Source organism: Taudactylus pleione, unplaced genomic scaffold (genome assembly GCF_031769625.1).
Source record: "Taudactylus pleione unplaced genomic scaffold, aTauple2 ptg000120l, whole genome shotgun sequence".
NCBI lineage: Eukaryota > Metazoa > Chordata > Amphibia > Anura > Myobatrachidae > Taudactylus > Taudactylus pleione.
The window spans coordinates 12,157,875-12,177,620 of record NW_028284522.1 but is presented as its reverse complement, the minus strand read 5'-3'; the positions used below and the strand labels follow the sequence as shown (position 1 = coordinate 12,177,620).

Here is a 19,746-nt window from a genome sequence, read left to right as displayed (position 1 = left end):
CACTTGGGGCAATGCAGGATCCATTAATATATTAACCTTGTCGTATCCCAATTATTCTATTGCTGAACAGAGTGGTGGGAAACTAGAAGTGAAACGCCATAAGCATTCACACTTAAAGCAAAGGGTCTTTTAAGGGGAGCGCCACACAGACACTGTCTCTGGGGGATCTCTCATGGGTGCATGGTGTGTGGCATGGGGTCCACTGTGACCCATGGGCCCGTGTGCACTTCAGTTTCTGCATCTATTACAGATATGCCAATTCAACAACAAATAATGTTCCACTCTCATGCGGTGCTGCTTACTGTGATGTAGGATCCGTCTCACATAATAATTATTGTCATTTATTAATCATTCCATCACTTCATCTATTGGGAGTTTTCTGTCTCCCTGGTCAGTAACCTGAACTCTGACATTTTCCAAGGTACTCAGTTGCCTGAATTACATTTGGATTACAGTAATTCTATGGGAGATCTGGTGACAGACATGAGAACTGAAGATGGCGTTAGCTGCTGTGGCCTATGGCTACACAACGCTGCATTAGCCGACAGAGGGTTCCCTCGGAACCCTCCCCCGGCAATGGCCGCTGCGCATAGCCGGCAGCTCTCCAAAGACATTGCAGGGATGGGCTCCTTGCAATGCAATCATGGGTGTCACTGACATGCCCTGATCGCATTGCAAATGTGATAATTGATAAATGGGGACCTATGTCTATCTCGTTGTGTTTCTCCCTCTGTGTTTCCCTTGGTCATGTAGCGGTGACACAGTCGTACTGGCTACAGATGACAACTGAGAAAGATCTTTCATTATTTACATAAAACATTCGGATGGATTAGGTAAGCAGTTTACAGCTTTTTAAATCACATTGCTGTATCTGTAGGTGCCTCTCAGTCAGTATAAAACAAAGCTTCAAACATGCGGGGCGGGATGCATCAAGCATCCGCTAATGACTGCATGCATACCGGCCTTTAGTAACGCTGTATGCATATACATTTTAGCAAATTACGCTTCTGTGGATAAGAGCTGTCCTTTGCGGTGTGGGGAGTTCCGGTTTTATGACCCAGAAGTCCCCCAGGAGTACATCTGTGCATGTGCAGCTATCAGCCAGCGCATGCCTGAGTCGTGGAGGACCCTGGGAGGGATTCTACTGGATCCCTTTCGAGTAAAACTCCAATAAGATAGGCTTCAATTAGGCTATGCCATCGCCGGAAATCACGGTAATTGCAGTGCATACGGTAATGTGGCATGTTCTGAGGTCTGACTGCATTTTTTAGCATTGTACATCCCACCCATGAAAGTGACACATCCCTAATGGTGCCCACACACATAGCGACATTTTACACGATTTGGCCGATTTCGACGAATCGTGACGACAAATCGGGTAAAAAAAGTACAAATCGTGAGTTTATACTCTCACGAGCACGATGCCGATGCGCGGCCCCGCTCGTCGTATATCGCATCTTCTGATCTGCCGTGCTGTAGGGCAGATTAGCCAACCATGAACCCGAGGGACGCCGATCGTGAGGGTTTTTTTCCTCACGATGAATCGTACGATTCATCACACAATGCAGAATTTGACTGACAGAAGCCTGGACACGCCCCATCGCCATCTTGTGCAGCATCGTGTATGGAGCAAGTCAGTCGCACTTTGGGAGCCTGCACACTGGATTTTTGTTTTGTTGGATATTTGGTGAGTATTTGTACAGTTTGCAACCACACTGACCACCAATATGTGCTCCCCACTGCCCACCAATGTATGCCCCCAGGCAATAAATGCATGACCCAGCCACCGCCCGCCATATTGAGGCGGGCGGTGGCTGGGTCATGCATTAAGCTCCCCCACTGCCCACCAATGTGTGCCCACAGGCAATAAATGCATGACCCAGCCACCGCCCGCCGTATTGAAGCGGGCGGTGGCTGGGTCATGCATTAAGCTCCCCCACTGCCCACCAATGTATGTAATACCTCAAATAAATAAATAAACACGTTTTTCTTGTCTCCTCATATTGATAATTATGGTAAGAAATACATGAGATGTAACTATGAGACAGGCTCAGGCTCTTATATAACCTTAGGGGTGATATTTGTGTTCTAGACATGTTTAATGTTTTTCTTTTCTGGTTCTTTTACCCAGCGGACATGTTTAATGCTATTCACGGAGATCCACAGCGGAGATATCACACTGACATATGAATAAAAGCAGCATGACAGTACATTATATGTCAGTTCTTGGGATTAGATCGTACTCTGGACTCTTAAACTCCTCAGGAGCACATGGAATGTAAAATATCTTGGACTTTAATATTGATTTATACAGAACATTAAATTTTTATGTACTTGTGCTATCACCAATAAAATATATACAAAACGTTATATTTTCTGTGATCTAGATACTGGTGGGTGATGTGACCAGCATGAAAGCTTTCATCACACAACAACCTCTTCAGCATTCTAGGGCCTGTTGCAGTAACCTTCATACTGGCGATGAGTAGCAAGTGATGATCTGCCAACATAATCTTTTTGGGCACATAAAAATAGGGTTTACTTCTTCATTATATGGTTCTGTGGGATAGTGCTGCTTGTAACTATATCTAACTATAACATGCATAGCTTCTGTACTAAGATGGACCTCGCGATTGTACATGTAAAAGAGGTTGAAGTTTAAAAAAGTATATGAGTAATACCCCTTTTACACCGGAGCTAAAACCCGGGTTTTTGAAGGGTTAACCCGGGCAGCTCCCTGGTGTAAAAGGGGAGAGGGTTGGATCGCCGGGTCGAGTGACACGGCAATCCAACCCAGGTAACTAGCAGGGTTTAACACGGGCGTAGCCCGTGAAACCCTGCTATGAGAACAGCACACTCCGGGTCACGATGACCTGGAGTGCGCTGCTAGCCGGCCGATTGGTCCGGCTTCAGTGGCGCTTGGAGATGACGTCATCTCCAAGCGTCCACTTTCACTCTACAAAAGCCGGGTCTATGCAGACCCGACTGCGGTGTGAGCGGCGCTGACTCGGGAATATCCTGAGTCAGCGCCGGCAAAATTCCGGGTCTGATCCGGATAGGAACTTTGTTCCAACTCCGGATCAGACACGGAATTTAGGTGTAAAAGGGGTATAAGTGTCTTGTGGGCTGAACATTGTTTGGGTCAGTTATACATATTATTGAAAGGCTCTTCATATTCTCACATGTACGTGCTGCATTTTACCAGTGCAAAGTTTAAGTTCATGTTTATGCTTCTACCCATGCTACATTTAGTTAAGAGTACTGTGACTAGCAATGCCATCGAATTCGTCACTTTTGAAACTCTACAAGTCATCAGCTTTTTTTATTCCAGTCTGTAAACAAAACAGCCAAACAGGGATTTCATTTTTAAGAAGTACACTTTATTAGACAGCGTCATTTCATTCATTCTGTTTCACATGAACCCCCATCCATGGGTAAAGTATTTGTCCCTTATAACTGAATGAGAGCTTTTGTCAGCTCTGTGGATGCCATGTTTGGTTGGATAGGCAGTAAGGCACTGCAGGAAACAGGTTACCATAAGGTGCTCCCAATATTTATCACAACAGGTGTAGGCATTAAGCCCATTGGTAACTTCACTCCTGAAGCAAATTATGTACATCAGGGGAGCAAGGGATTCAATACAATGATGGCAAATTAGTCACATATTTAATGCAGCACAATCAAATGAATTGCTCAACTAGAATTACACATGCGGTCCTGTATAATGTTACCTAGTGTAGGTGTGCACACTTTCAGTCATGTGTGTATATTATTAATTTTTCACCTCATTAACGCACTTAATTTGGGAACTGGCTTTTTATCCTCTTCTATGACCAACTAAAGCAATCAAAAATATTTCTTACCCCTCAAGAGCATTTGGGGGGTTTGAAAATAGCATACATTACAGATTACATATAAATATTGTGTATATGTGCGAGTGCGACTTATGAAAACAAATGTATATGAATGCAAAAAAAAAAAAAAAAAGGTGCTTTAACATATAACAACCAAACAGAATCTAGCTATCAACTTTCTAGTACAGTTTTTGAAAACAAACATCTGGTTGATTTGAGCTGCAAAACTTTTTTTTTTTACTTTTTTTGTGCACGTGTTTTCATAAATCCCACTATAAACTCGTTTAGAACTTTCAGACACTCTCCTTAGGAGAAACTAACTGGATTCAATTTTACAACAAGTTATTGGACGCATAAACATAAATCACAGCTATGTAGCTGGCTAAGAAAAATCAATGCTCTGTAACAGACTCGGGCAATGTGTAGCTTCTATTACTGACCTACCACTGCCTGGAAGATCATGGTGAGAGTTCTAGTTCATTAAGAGTCACAAGATTCCTATCCAGTTACTGAACAAAAGTACATAGACTGCTGTGCTTGCAATGGGAAATTGAAATATATCTTAATTGTGAGTCCTCGAGTTGATCTAATTAATTTCTCGATGCTGTAGAAAGCAACTGTAAAATAGACATGCCTTTTCAAAGGGTTAAACAACCTTGACGTGTGTTACACAAGGGTCAAGTAGCAAATTTAAGCAGCATATATACCAACTTATTTGCCAAAGAGGTCCTGAACATGAAACAATTCCTTAGACCAGATGTAGGACCTGACTTTCCACATCACCTGTCAATCAAGTCATAAGTATAATAGGAGCTTCAAGTGGAGAACTACAGTTTGGCTACCCCAACCTCAGGCAACAAAGCGGTCTAAAACAAAATGACATACAGCTGAGAATGTGCAGTCTTTCTACAGCAGAAAGACTGTATTAAATAGAATCCTAATAACTCTAAAAAGATAAATAAACAAGGTATCAAATATATACATTAAAAAGAGAACAACCATTTTAAATTGTATATAAAGTTTTTTTTTTTCAAATAAAAAGTGACAAGCATCTCATATTAAAAAAAATATATATAAAGGAAAAAGTAATCCTCAAGTCTAAAGTCATTCTTTGTAAATATAATCATCTCACAGAATTCTGCTTTGGTTTTCTTTCCAAATAAACTGGAATCAAGAGAATGTGAGATAAAAGAGGACATTTACAATTCAATAAATCAGTCAGATTAAAGTGAATGCATTTTTTTTGTTAACTTTTTATCCCCCCGGGTTTACTAATGCAGACAATTTCTGTGCCAGGACACATTGCTGTGTAATGTTTGAACACTACTCTTGCAGGACAAATAACATCTACCGTATTAGATACTTGTTCTATTGTGTATACTGTATACAGTGCCGTAATATGGCTTTAATGCGCCCTGTGCCGGCCACGCCTCCCCTTTGCGCATTATGTCACGACGCTGCACATAGGGGTCGGGACCAGCCAGCACCCGGAAGCGCAGCAATGCACAGAGAGGCAGGGTGCCCGTCTGGAGCATCAAAATGACACTACTGGCAGAACTGCCACAGCATTACTGGCTGCAGGGTGCCATTCCAGATGCCCCGCTAGCCAACAGCAAGGCCATGGGGCAGCAACGGTGGCGCCCGCAGTGCCCTGCGCTGTGTGTGGCAGCACCGGTTGCAAACCCCTAGTTATGGGCTTGACTGTATATTATGTAGTTTATTTGAAAACCAGTTTGTTTTGCAACTCTGCAAACTGTAAGGGTCTCCAACCTCATACTGGTAAATGTGAAGAGATGTTCCGTGTAATCTATTATACATGTGAGATGTGAAGAGTCTAACGGTATTTACAATATTCTCTTTTAGCATTTAAACACTGTTGTTGCTGTTGTAGAGGGGTCAATCCAACTGTCCGTGAAAGTTGTGAGTTGCCGTTGCCATGGCAATAAGACGCCGGCAACGGCACCTGAACTCGCATCCCTCATGGCCCACTCCGAGCTCAATCACAGAGCCCTATGAGGCTGCGAGCACTTTTGTGCGAGTTTGGGTTGCCGAAAAGTGCGGCTGTTGCCGTGGCGACTCGCATCCGCGAGATCATCGCGGCTAATTGGATTGAGTCCTAGAAGTTTTCTGTGGTAAATTCTGTAGATTTGTGTGATAATGCTACAAATAATCATTTCAAAGTAGGTAAAAGTACAAGATCTTTACCTCAAATGTATCTGTAATCTATTGTCTGTTTCTAGAAAAAGAATAGAATGTGTCCAATTGAAATTCCAAATATATTAGAATTGAACTGAAATACAAGGGCAGTTGCACATTTAAAAAAAAATAACCAATTTCACAATTGGAGTGTTTTTAAAAAAAAAAAAAAAAAATCTAAACGTGACGATTCTAAAACTGCACAGTCCACATCTATAGTCTTATCCATTTTAATGCCATGGTGATATGTGCCTTTTAGAGGTGGAACATGGTCTTAATTTTTCAACATCTTATATAATTTATATAAGCGATATAGGATAGTAAACCACTGGACATAAATTAGGCATCCTCTTGAAAAAAGAAAAAACAAACATAGTATTGAATGGAACCCCTGACAAGATCTCTCCAGTAGCTCCATTGGTGCCATGTAGCACCGCATACTGAAAAAAACCCAAACAAACAGAACACAATATATATATATATATATATATATATTAAAATTAAATAACGTGTAGGTATCCATCGTATAGGAATTTTGTTTCCATGTAAACAATATCAGCTGTGTTGCACAATTCTCTTTATTTTCTCCTTTCGTTGTCCGGCTGAGGCTTAGAGGGGGTGTGATGATGTCACTGGTATTGTAAATAGTTCTTTAACGCCTGAGGCAAAGGTAACGACTCAATCTGGTGCAAACGTTCTCTGCCAATAGCAAATCGGACAGATCTCCGAGACAAGTCCATCAAAGGCAGTGGCTCCGCTGAAATAAAACACAAGACACATAAATTACTACTTTGAAGCCATAAGGGCATTTTATAAAGTGACAACATATTTAGGAACACCTATGTATGTCTTGGATTGCACCACATGCTGATTTATAGGACAAGAAGAAGGTAAAAGAGTTAATGGAACCTATTTTGTCTATCATTTTGAGTTGTACAGGAGTTGAAATGACAGGTACTGTAAACAGGTGGAGCTTTTGGGTGGTTAAAAGTAGGGATGAGCAGTTCGGTTCTAATCAATTAAGTTCAGATCTGAAAAATGGCATCTTATTGGCTATCCAGCTCTGGCGTATTTGTAATAGCCAATAAGATAAATCCGAATTTGGCGAAAAGAACCGAGTAGAACCAAATTGCTCAACTCTAGTAAAAAGGGTTTTGACCTGTAAAACTGTGGTACCATACCTAGGAGACATATTCATAGTGCTTTCTCATAATAATGACATAGACCCTTAATAAACACACTGATTTAAAATAAATACAAACTTTTAAATACATTACTTAAAACATAAAGAAAAGGTTTGATTGTTTTATTAACTTTTATGTACTTTCCTTTGTGTATTTTTTATTTTATTTTTTTAGCAGAAAACTAACATCCTCTCCTTAAAGTGATACCACCAAGTACAGGGCCGGATTAAGGGTCATATGGGCCTGGAAATGAGCAAGGACCTAATGTGGGAAGTGGAAGAGGTGTACCAGTGCTGTGTGGGTGTGGCCAGTGCTATGTGGGCGTATACGTCCCCTACACTATCAGCCCCAATGCCTCCCTAAATACATAAAAGTACAAATCATGCACCATTTTGAGAGGAAAATTTAAATACAATTTTATAATATATCATTTATGGCTGAGTATTTGGCTAGCTGGGCTGTTGGTCGTCATCATGCTATCATGATGATGGGCTTATATTTATGTGGAGGACTGGGTCTGCAGTCCCCTCCACCCCATTGTTAATCTGAACCTGACCTTGTACCATTGTCAGAATTGAAGTGCCCTAATGTGACAGAAGAACGTTTGTTCTTCCCTTTAATGTGCCCATACTCTGCACTTTTCTAGCTGGAAAACTGTAGTGTTCAATCGTTGCTGTCTGACACCAGCCTAACGCACGTATTATATAGATTTTTGTATTGCTACCCAGCCTACCAGTGTATGTTATCTCTCTACATCTCCAGTATATTTCGGCCTGTGTTAATGGGAGGAAAGCCAGTCGAGGATGCTGTGATAAGGTCACATCTGCACATATGATATCAGTGTATAGTGAGTGTGGCAGGGGATTATGAATCCGCTCCTTTACATTTTTGTGTGTTGGGCTGACTATGCCACAGACACTGCATTGCAGTGTGGAATTTCTGTTTTCCACAGGAAACCATAGGTTTCCGTATAGTCTGTGCAAATACGAGTCATGCAGATTAGTACAGTAAAACACTGTGTGAACTTCAAACATTTTCCAGGGTCTGTGTTTCCCAGCTCAACTGTGAGAACAGCTTTACAGTATGTAAATTCATGGGCCTGAGCTGGTTACACGTGTCAGCTCTGACCGGCAATAAATGGATAGCACGTTTTGGGATCTAGAGAACTCGACAGGGAATTTCAAACAAAATCATATGGACAGATGTTTATATGATTACAAATGATGCTTTTGAACTCTTCCACTTCAAAGTCTCAGGCGACAAGAGCGTAAATCTGGGTGCACACCGGAGCCATGTCAGGCCAATTTGCCACTTCGTGACGACAAATCGCCTACATCGCTCTGTGTGTACGCTCAATATGCGCGCTCCCGCGGTTGCATGCGGCATCATCAGGTTTGATGTGCTGCACATCAAACCTGACGACATCGCTAGCGACCTATGGCAAGTTAATGAAGGACAGAACAGTGATCGATCCGTCATTCATTACCTCGTTCAAGTGCGGAAGGCCAATCCCCGCTGTAGACATCGGAACGAATGCCCGTCATCTCAGTGTGTACCCAGCTTAACTGATTAGGTTGCAGTGAACGCTGTAATTTATTAGACGTATACATTTTTAATAAGAATTTTAGGAATATACTGTGTGCTAATAAAAAAAATTCCAATGGGTTAAATAATAATCTCTGTTGATATAATAAAAATAACAGAAAAGCGCTCAGCAAGAAGGACAAACACAAGATGTAGGAGAAGGGAAATAATAGCACAGCAGTAGGAGTACCACTAGTTTACATTACAATATATAGTATACAAATGATGTCAGTAACGTCATCATATCATCATCCAGTGCTATTCCCTATACACGATATAACTGCGACAATTTTTACCATCCTGAAGCTATATTCAATGAGCTGTTGTTCAAGTGGTAGGAATTGGCCTCAAATTCACTAATTTAGGGCTGAATTCAATTAGCAGCAATAATCTGTTAACGAGGGTAAATGTGACAACGTGGCCTGGAGCAAATTTTTATCTATTCAATTAGCTGCGCGAGTTAACCTGCGTTAACTCTCCATAGGATGTAACGTATATTTTTGTTCACAGCCCGAGTATGTAAAAAGTTAGGGAAAACCTTATTTTAAGGTAAAAATGTCAGCATTGGGTTTAGAACCCTCCTCTCCCTAATAATTAATTAGGCACTTAGAAGTTTTTAATTAGCTTAATTTGGCTAATAATGACATGCCATTTTTGGGGTGAAATTCTGCAAAATGAAGAATATTAGTTTAATAGATGTGGGGCATGTATATGGTGGTGCTGTATAGATGGGACAGGTGTTTTTAAGCTTGCAGGTGGGAGTTAAAGGTATTTTTTAATACATTTTTAAAAGTGGCTTAAAATGACTCAAACAATTACTTACAGCCATTATTATGCACCCAAAACGTATCTAAAGCATTTTATTTGCATAAAAACCACTTGCTTACTATCATTTTATCACTATTATTGAAAAATACAAAAATCAGCCATTTGATACATTTTGGGCGGGATGTACTAATGTGTGAAATGCGGTCAAAACTTTTGGCTGCATTTCCATATGTACCAAGCTCTGGATTGCAATACATTCCAGAGCTTGGACCAGGTGGCCGTTACCCAATAGAAGCCTACGGGCTTTTATTCAGAACTTCCCCTGAGAAGAATTAGATCAGATCCTTCCCAGCGCCCCCCACAGCGCACGCGTCCTTCTGCGTATGCAGAGGGACTTCTGGGTCATAAACCGCAAATATACAATGATAAATGGGCCCCTTAGTCCTGTGTAATATAAATGATACCACTAGTTAGAACACAACACTATTATTTAAAATAGGTTATTTGTGCTTCCTCACTGATGTCTAAATATCTGAATTATTTAGGTAATGCCAATAATTTCCACTAGTCATGGTCTACGTCATACTATAAATACCGTCACTGTCTCTGTTACAAATGTATCTCTACACTTTAACCATTATATTTATTTATCAATCTACTAGTACAAAATAGTATTGTGTTATATTAATTGATTATCTAAATCCATTGGACTTTGATCAGTGTGGCTGGTAGAAGACCCTTAGATCTTCATTCATCTATTTTGTCTTCCTTAGTGAAGGATTTCTTTCATCTTCTAAGCATTTATTAATCTGTAAACTGAGTCATTACCATCTGTTCCAGAAATGATCTTTCTAACCTCAGCTAATACTACCACCTTGCATCTTCAAAGCCGCCCAGTTTAAGACAGTGACAGCCCAGTTTAATGAGTGAACAACCAACACTAAAATGGCCTGGATTCAAAGAGGAGATAAAACAGCAATGCTGATGGGGACAATGAGAAATGTTGTGTAGATGCACAGTGCATAGTAATTAGCCTTGCACACGTTGCATATTTTTACAAATAAATTATTTTTGTTACTGAAACAAAGGGTACAAGATGTGTTGTTCAGTTAGAGATTAGTAAAGCTACTGTAGGCAAGTAAACTACCATTTTTCATGATAATTATGTCAGTCCAGGTACTAATCCTAATGTATGTATATCACCATAAAACCGCAATCTGGGGAATGTTTACATACATATTACAGACAAGGTATATTGAACATCACACTGAAATATTACTTAAATTAGGTTATTTGTGCTTCTGCACCAATGTTTAAATATTTGATTTAGCGCCTGATTTAGTGTGGTACGCAAACTTGATGGTTAGCGAACAACACAGATGGTGATTCAATTTGTAGAGCGCAACGGAATTTGCTGCGCTATATAAGGAACTGTTAATAAATAATAAATAATGGTGAGAGATCTTCACATGTGCAGGATCAGTACAGGTCTTCTTCTGCAAGATCGCTCGCAGTGCCCCCAAGCCGCAGAATGAATTACATGTTGTGACCATTTGGGGGCGGCACTGGTGAGCGGTTTACAAAATGTGGTAATGTCGTCCATGTTTTGTAGGTGTGCCGCGGCCAGGGTCTGCATCTTCACACAGATTTCCAGGTCCCGGCAGAGTGAAAACGTCAGCAATCTTACATAACCTGGGGGTTACTCAGATGACCATTGTTTTCGCAGATGATCCGATGCTGTGGGAGGTGTCTATTTACACATGGCGCCACCTGCAGCAGTAATATATTTATACACAGTTAAAAGATGCAGCTGCTGTATACACTGCCGTTACCTCTGAATCAGGCCCTTATATAGGTAATAATGACAATATTTTACCTAAATAATGCCAATGGCCCTAGATGGCGTTAGCCATTATAGCCTCTAGGCTACATTCAGCACCATATTCCCAGCAGAGGGATCCCTTAAATGGCAGCATGCACACAGGTGGTCAGCAGACATCGCATGAGCAGTTGCGTTGCCAGCTCCCAAAGAAGAAGTGAAGTGACTGCATTAGTGATCACTTCACTTCCAACACACAGCAGGAACGGCCTTCTATCGGAGCCCCTGTCCCTTCTTGTGTTTTTTTGATACATGTGGGTGAATATGCGTCAATAAGAAATTATAATTATTGTGTCTAAAACCCGATAATAAATATGCCCCTAAGGCCATAACAGTCAACTAGCAATTAGATACAATCTTTGAAATCCTTTTTTCCTGTAAGAAAATGAATATTTCCTTGCTGTAACTTGTTCTGAATATTTGCTTATTAAAAGTTAAACCATGTGCGCCTCTGGAAAATGTAAATTATTCTGTGGCAGACACTATTTAGGTGACACTAGTTCAACAGTTGATAGTATAGCTTGTATTCTCAGCATATACAATGAAAATTAAAACAACATTGTCCCCACTGCAGTGTTCATTTATCTTCACAGTCCCCCCTCGAAAGCTCAGATCTTCAGAAGACTAAACAATCTCTAGGTCATGACAGGAGTGGAAACTGCAGTGACGCCAGCAGCTAGTATTCTAGCCCAGTTAAGGTATGGGAAATAGTAATAGGTACTGCTAGTGTGCAAGGTAGATAATTGTATTAAGTCATGTGTTTTTCTTCTCTGTGTGGTCGGTTTCCTGCCTTCAGCTAGTAATTTCCCTTGTGTAAAAGCCTGTAAATGTAGTGGGTAAATGTGGCCTGCCAGATCTTAGCTAATCATTCAACCATACTGCGGAACCTAGTGTTATTTATGATCTTATATCGCATGTATTATTAATACAAATGAAAAAGCAGTAAATAAACACAAATGCAGTGGCACATATAAATTGGACCTCTGTAAGCTGCCCTGCTTGTTTGTTACAGGTGTACAGGGACATGGAGCTTGACAAATAGTGGTAATGTTTGGTCACCTTGCCTACACAGAGCACTTATAAGAACATTATATATATATATATATATATATACCAATACAATGTATCTCCAATATGAGGTATAGCAACTCTTCACCATGATTTAAGTATATTATATATTTTTCTATTTTTTCTTAAGGGAGTGCCTCCTGTGTTTTGTTTTTTCCTTGTGAGTTGCTATACCTCATATTGGAGATACATTGTATTGGTATGCATTATTTAGGAAGGCACCCCGCCCTTCGCAGCTTTGCCTGAGTGCCGAACTTTTTGCAATATATATATATATATATATATATATATATATATATATACATTCATAGGATGCACTTTCACCCTGTAAACTTCACCTTGCAGGCTTGGCCTACGTCACCTCAAGGATGATACCTAGGCATCGAATGTGAACAACAGAGGAAAGGGGGTATTTTCAACAGAGAGGGGTGATAAGAGGGGACATTGGCCGAGTGTAAGATCATAATTTCAGTTTTACAGAGGTTGAGTTTTAAGAAGTGGTTGGACATCCTAGACGAGACAGCCGACAGGAAGCAAGTGATACGTGAGAGGACAAGAGGGGAGAGGACAGCGGAAGAAAGGCACATTTGGTTGTCAGCAGCTAAAGGGGCTATTTACTAAGCCTTGGATGGAGATAAAGTGGATGGAGATAAAGTACCAACCAGCCAGCTCCTAACTGTCATTTTTTGCAAACACAGCCTGTGACATGGCAGTTAGGAGCTGTTTGGCTGGTAATTTATCTCCATTCACTTTATCTCCACCCAAGGCTTAGTAAATAGACCCCTTTATGTGATATTGGAATCCGAGAGAGCTGATGAGCTCACTGAGGGAAGAGGTATAGACGGAGAATGAAGAGATTGTCATTTAAATATCTTACGCAATTACTTGCTCAAAAAGCATAAGCTATTAAAATAATATGAATGTAACAGATTGCAAATGTAGCACATTTCAAATTTATCGTCATACTTTCCAATCCAGAATACATTGAGGACAGTCTGTACATATATTAGATATTGTAATTGAGCCAAGAAGTGTGGCTAACCAATACCGAAATGAATCACAGCTCTGTAAGTGCTACCAGCTGTAGATGGCACAGTGTACATATACAATATGTCTAGATGAGCATGGAAGCTGCCAGACCCACTCACTTATTTATATTGATATGTTGTTTTTTTACTGAAACATTTCTCACATAGGAAATGGCAGCTAATAAGCATGTAACCAAGTCATTAAATAGACAGAGATGGCTGTATTGGGAACCTTTCCGAGTAGAACAGAGCAGTAGACAGAGGCGTGCCAGGTACCTGAGCTTATAATTTGCATATGCAAAACAAGTGCATCAAAGCAGTTAGGTCAAAATGCATAACTAATGCTATAGGGTATTGCTATAGAGCAATAGGGTAGGTATGTAGATGGAGAAGAGAGACTGGAGCCTCCACAACTCTAATTAATTCAAAAACTATCTCTAATAAAACTAATGAAACGTGTTTCTTGCTGTATTATTATACCCTCTTATTTACCTTTTTGTAGAGACTTCTGGGAGTTCTAGTGTGGCCAAGGAAACTGAGCCATACAGCTAAGATGGCCATCACTGCATAAACTTTCATTCTGTGACGCCATCAAGGGGAAATGTTGGTGCTACGTTAATAATGTGTAATTAATATGTAATGATGTTCTACAGTATGTCCTTTTTTAATAACTGTTGCCGCTAACTGTGGCACCTGGCTGCAGCACCAAAGGAGTGAAGTCCCAGTGCTGGGCACTAGGACTAGAGAAACATTATTAAAAAAATAATTCAAATGTAGGGAAATGTTTTAATGTATTTTAATACATTCTATGTAATTGATGGCACTGCTGTGCCGGACTGGCTAATGTCCAGAGCTGCAGCACCAACAAAGGTTAGGTTATGGCACTGTACAGTACACCAGGTGTAAATATATCTTTTTAAAGGTATTTTGATTTCTGAGGTATTGCCAGTTTGATGATTAGATTGTTTGTGATATTCTGCCAAAGGAAGTTATATGGTAATTATCCTGCCCTCAGCAAAGTGTTAATTGACCAAACACATTTCTTTAGCTTGAATGCACACCAGGTGGTATCCTGTGAGTACAAATTAGTATAGAAATATCCCAATGATTAAGTTATTCTAATGAAATTGCTGTGTAGATCCAAATAGATAATTGGGATTCTGTGTGGCAAATATTGAGGATGAACTCAACTGGCAGGTCCCTGTCACATTACCTTATATTAAACAAGGTCCCTGTCACATTACCTTATATTAAACATTGGAAGACGTCATTTCCTTATGTGAATTTTAAATGCGAGATTTGTGAACAGACTTAATTTGTTTAAAGAGGCAAGGGAGCTAGTTTACCTCCATGCAGGGGTTAAAGTGGTCCGGAATGGGGCAGGACTGCGTTCCGTCAGTTATAATTGGAGGCGGACCTCTGTCTGCCCACCTTGCCTGGCCTCAGAAAAAACGTACTGGCAGCTGCGGCTGTCTGAAGACACTGCACTGCACTTAACCTCTTGTAGGCCCGCCTAAGCCCACCCACCTTGCCTGACCACACATCAAGTAGAGGCAGCTACAGCTGCTGCTATGCAGCTGCGCTGCTTGATTAAGTGATTATGAAGGCAAGTACTGGGGCTGGGTCTGGCGGTTGGCTTCCCATTCTGACTGCCCTGCTGTGTGTTGCCCACCAGCGCCGCCATGGGCAGATTTCGCCACCAGGATCCCGGGCCGGTTCCCGCTGGGCTGGTCCTTATAGTGGACAGCTTCCGCCCTTCCCTCACAACAACCAACAGGCTGCACGGTGACGCCGGGCAAAGCAGTGGATAGCCAAACACAGGACCCCAAGCAATCTGCAAGGGAAGGGAAGAGGAGCAGCAGGTAAGTGTTGGGGAAGGGAGGGGAGGGTTTTTGGCTTAGACACACAGCACTGGGGAGAGGGGGCTGAGAGACACACTGGGGCTGGGGGAATGGTACTGAGAGACAGGCTGAGGAATGGGGCTGAGAGACACATTGGGTTGGGGAATGGGGCTGAGAGACACTCTGGAACTGAGGAATGTGGCTGCGAAACACCCTGGGGCTGGGGAATGGGGATGAGAGACACCCTGGGGCTGGGGAATGGGGCAGAGAGACACGCTGGGGAATGGGGCTGAGAGACATGCTGGGGAATGGGGCTGAGAGACACGCTGGGGAATGGGACTGAGAGACACCCTGGGGCTGGGGAATGAGGCTAAGAAACACCCTGGGTCTGGGGAATGGGGCTGAGAGACAAGCAGGGGAATGGGGCGGAGTGACACGCTGGAGCTGAGGAATGGGGCTGAGAGACACCCTGGGGCCTGGGAATGGGGCTGAGAGACACCCTGGGGGCAGAGAAATGAGGCTGAGACACCCTGGGGCTGGGGGAATGAAGCTGAGACACCCTGGGGCAGGGGGAATGAAGCTGAGACACCCTGGGGCCGGGGGAATGAGGCTGGGACACTCTGGGGCTGGAATGAGACTGAGACACCCTGGGGCCGGGGGAATGAGGCACAGACACACTGGGGTCAGAGGAATGAGGCTAAGACACACAGGACATGGGGGAATGAGCCTGAGAGACACAGGGGGCCAAGAGAGCCACAGGTGGGCCAGGGCCTGGAGAGATGCAGCTGGCCTGTAAAGATGCAGGGGGCTTGGAGAGACACAGGGGACCTGGGGATGGAGAGACGTAGGGGGGTCTGGAGTTACACAGGGGTCGGGAGAGACACAGAAATTGGTTGATCAGGGAAATTCACAATTTTACCATGCACAAAATATTTTTTGGTTAATCCTCAGTTATAATGTTGACATTGGTTATATTTCTATGTAAACAGGCATCTTAAAGACAATGTGATCTCCTACAAGAAGAGTGAATACCAACTGAAGACTCTACCCAGTGAGGCTCAAATTCTTCAGAGGCTCCCCGTTGCAAAGAAACCATATACAGTAGGTAAGAAAAGTCTTTCAAACTGACTGACCTGTACCTAGTACAGAGGGGTGGGGGGCCCCCAAAAAAGTGTATCGTTACCCCTCAGTGGCTTGCAATAGCCTCTCCAGGCAGTGGCGGAACTCCCGGAGACAATGGAGTCATTTGCCGCCGGGCGTCAGCCCTGAAGGGGGCACCTGGCTCCATTGTCCCCGGGAGCTGCATGGAGAAGGAGCGCCGCTGATCGGCGCTCCACCTCCATTGGCGTAACTACGGAGGGTGCAAGGGGTGCGGTCGCACCCCTGCACCCTCCATTTGCCGGGCGCCCGCTGAGGGTGTTACCAGCGGGCGCCCGGCTCCTATCCTCCTGGCGGTAGCCGGAGGACGGAGCTCCCTTCGTCTTCCGGGTCCCGCAGTGTACTATGGGAGTGACGTCATAACATCACTCCCATAGTGCCGAGGAGCGGACGCCGGGGACGGAGCTCAGGAGTGAGCTCCGTCTTCCGGGTCCTGCAGTGCACTATGGGAGTGACGTAATGACATCACTCCCATAGTGCCAAGGAACAGACACCAGGGATGGACGGCAGCAGCACTGGAGCGGGGATAAAGGTAAGTGTTTGTTTGTTTTTTTTTTTTGCGTGTGCGCGCGCGGTGGGGGCCCTCACTACTGGGGGCAACTACAGGGGCCTACTACTGGGGGCAACTACAGGGGCTCACTACAGGGGCCTACTACTGGGGGCAACTACAGGAGCTCACTACTGGGGGCAACCACAGGGGCCTCACTACAGGGGACTCACTACTGGGGGCAACTACAGGGGCTCACTACTGGGGGCAACTACAGGGGCCTACTACTGGGGGCAACTACAGGGGCTCACTACTGGAGGCAACTACAGGGGCCTCACTACTGGGGGTAACTACAGGGTCCTCACTGCAGGGGACTCACTACTGGGGGCAACTACAGGGGCTCACTACTGGGGGCAACTACAGGGTGCTCACTACTGGGGCAACTACAGGGGCCTCACTACTAGGGGCAACTACAGGGGCCTCACTACTGGGGGTAACTACAGGGGCCTCACTACTGGGGGCAACTACAGGGTGCTCACTACTGGGGAAACTACAGGGGCCTCACGACTGGGGGCAACTACAGGGGCCTCACGACTGGGGGCAACTACAGGGGCCTCACTACTGGGGGCAACTACAGGGGCCTCACTACTGGGGGCAACTACAGGGGCCTCACTACTGGGGGCAACTACAGGGGCCTCACTACTGGGGGCAACTACAGGGGGCTCACTACTGGGGGCAACTACAAGGGGCCTCACTACTGGGGGCAACTACAAGGGGCCTCACTACTGTTGACAACTGCCCGGGGCTCACTACTGGGGGCAACTACCGGGGGCTCACTACTGGATGTACTGCATAGGGGGACCATTACTGGGGAGCACTACATAGGCGGACCACTACTGGGGACATTATATAAAAGGAACTGCATAAGGGGGGCGGTGGCAGCTTGGGCTGGCATAGGTGCTGGGGGGTGGTACATTTTAGTTTGGGGGGGCACCAACATTTATCTTGCCTCCGGGCACCTGGGATGAAGTTACGCCACTGTCTCCAGGCTCTAAGGGGAGGGAGTAACCTACCCTCCTCCACAGACCCAGCTCATTCAACAGGCCAACCCTTAAACTGTGGGAGGGGTAGGGGTGTGGCATCTGACTAGGGGTGTGGCACCCACGGGGGGGGGGTTAAGCCATAGAGAGGGGTGAGTTCCACCACCTCTCTAGGACTACTTTAAGCACTGCCCCTATGCCAACATATAAACATATATGTTTCATCTGTATAGAGCAGATCTGCCATCTTGCAGTGTGTGCACCCTCTAGACAAGTTTGAGGAGTGTGTCATTTTGAAGTGGTTTCAGCAGGGGCGTCTGGAGAGGGGGAATCGGTACCGATTACCCAGGCCCGCCGCTCACCCAACCTAGTCCTGTCACCGAATGCAGCACAGAGAGTACAAGGTGACTGCCGCTGCTACCGCTGAGTGCATAAGGGGCACTACTGTGTAGTGTAATGTGTATAAGAGGCACTACTGTGTGGCATAATGTGAATAAGGAACTATACTGTGTTGTATAAGGGGTACTATTCTGTGGCATAATGTGAATAAGGGACTATATTGTGTGGTGTATAAGGGGTGCTACTGTGTGGCATAATGTGAATAAGGGGCTCTATGTTGCATAATGTGTATAAGGGGTACTACTGTGTGGAATAATGTGAATAAGGAGCTATACTGTGTGGTGTATAAGGGGTACTATTGTGTGGCATAATGTGAATAAGGGGCTCTATGTGGCATAATGTGATTAAGATGTACTACTGTGTTGCATAATGTGAATAAGGAGCTATACTGTGTGGTATATAAGGGGTACTACTGTGTGGCATACTGTGAATAAGGAGCTATACTGTGTGGTATATAAGGGGTACTTTTGTGTGGTATAATGTGAATAAGGGGCTATACTGTGTGGTGTATAAGGAGTACTACTGTGTGCATAATGTGAATAAGGGGCTATATGTGGCATAATGTGATTAAGGGGTACTACTGTGTGGCATAATGTGAATAAAGAGCTTTACTGTGTGGTGTATAAGGGGTAGTGATGTGTGGCATAATGTGAATAAGGGGCTCTATGTGGTATAATGTGTATAAGGGGTACTATTGTGTGGCATAATGCGCATTTTGGGTTCTATGTGGCATAATGTGTATAAGGAGTACTACTGTGTGCATAATATGAATAAGGGGCTCTATGTGACATAATGTTTATAAGAGGGACTGCTGTATGGCATAAGGTGAATAAGGGGCTCTACTGTGTGGTGTAATGTTTATAAGGGGCACTACTGTGTGGCGTAATGTGTATAAGGGGCTCTACTGTGTGGCATAACGTGATTAAGGGGCTCTACTGTGTGGCGTAATGTGTATAAGGGGCACTACTGTGTAGTGTAATGTGTATAAGGGGTGCTACTGTGTAGTGTAATGTGTATAAGGAGCTCTACTGTGTGGTGTAACGTGAATAAGGGGCTCTTCTGTGTGGCGTAATGTGTGTAAGGGGCTCTACTGTGTAGTGTAATGTGTATAAGGGGCTCTACTGTGTGCATAATGTGAATAAGGGGTAAATCTGAAACATTGTAAAGAGATATGTCAATTTGGGAATGGAATTGAAATGCCGGTGGCTATTTACTGTAGTTAAAATCCCGACAGCGGCTGCCCGACAGGATCAAGATCCC

General features: G+C 43.6%; 1 protein-coding gene across 2 annotated transcripts in view; it reads right to left on the bottom strand.

The window, feature by feature from the left end:
- Positions 1-6,610: 6,610 nt before the first annotated feature.
- SPSB4 (splA/ryanodine receptor domain and SOCS box containing 4) overlaps positions 6,611-19,746 on the bottom strand; it is a 175,214-nt gene continuing 162,078 nt past the window's right edge. Inside the window, exon 3 of one of the 2 annotated variants that reach the window (XM_088472099.1) lies at positions 6,611-6,807. In XM_088472099.1, the coding sequence (XP_088328225.1) occupies positions 6,680-6,807 (128 nt within the window). In that variant the 3' untranslated portion in view covers positions 6,611-6,679. The remainder of the gene's footprint in view (positions 6,808-19,746) is intronic. The other variant, XR_015878380.1, reaches the window with a different exon arrangement.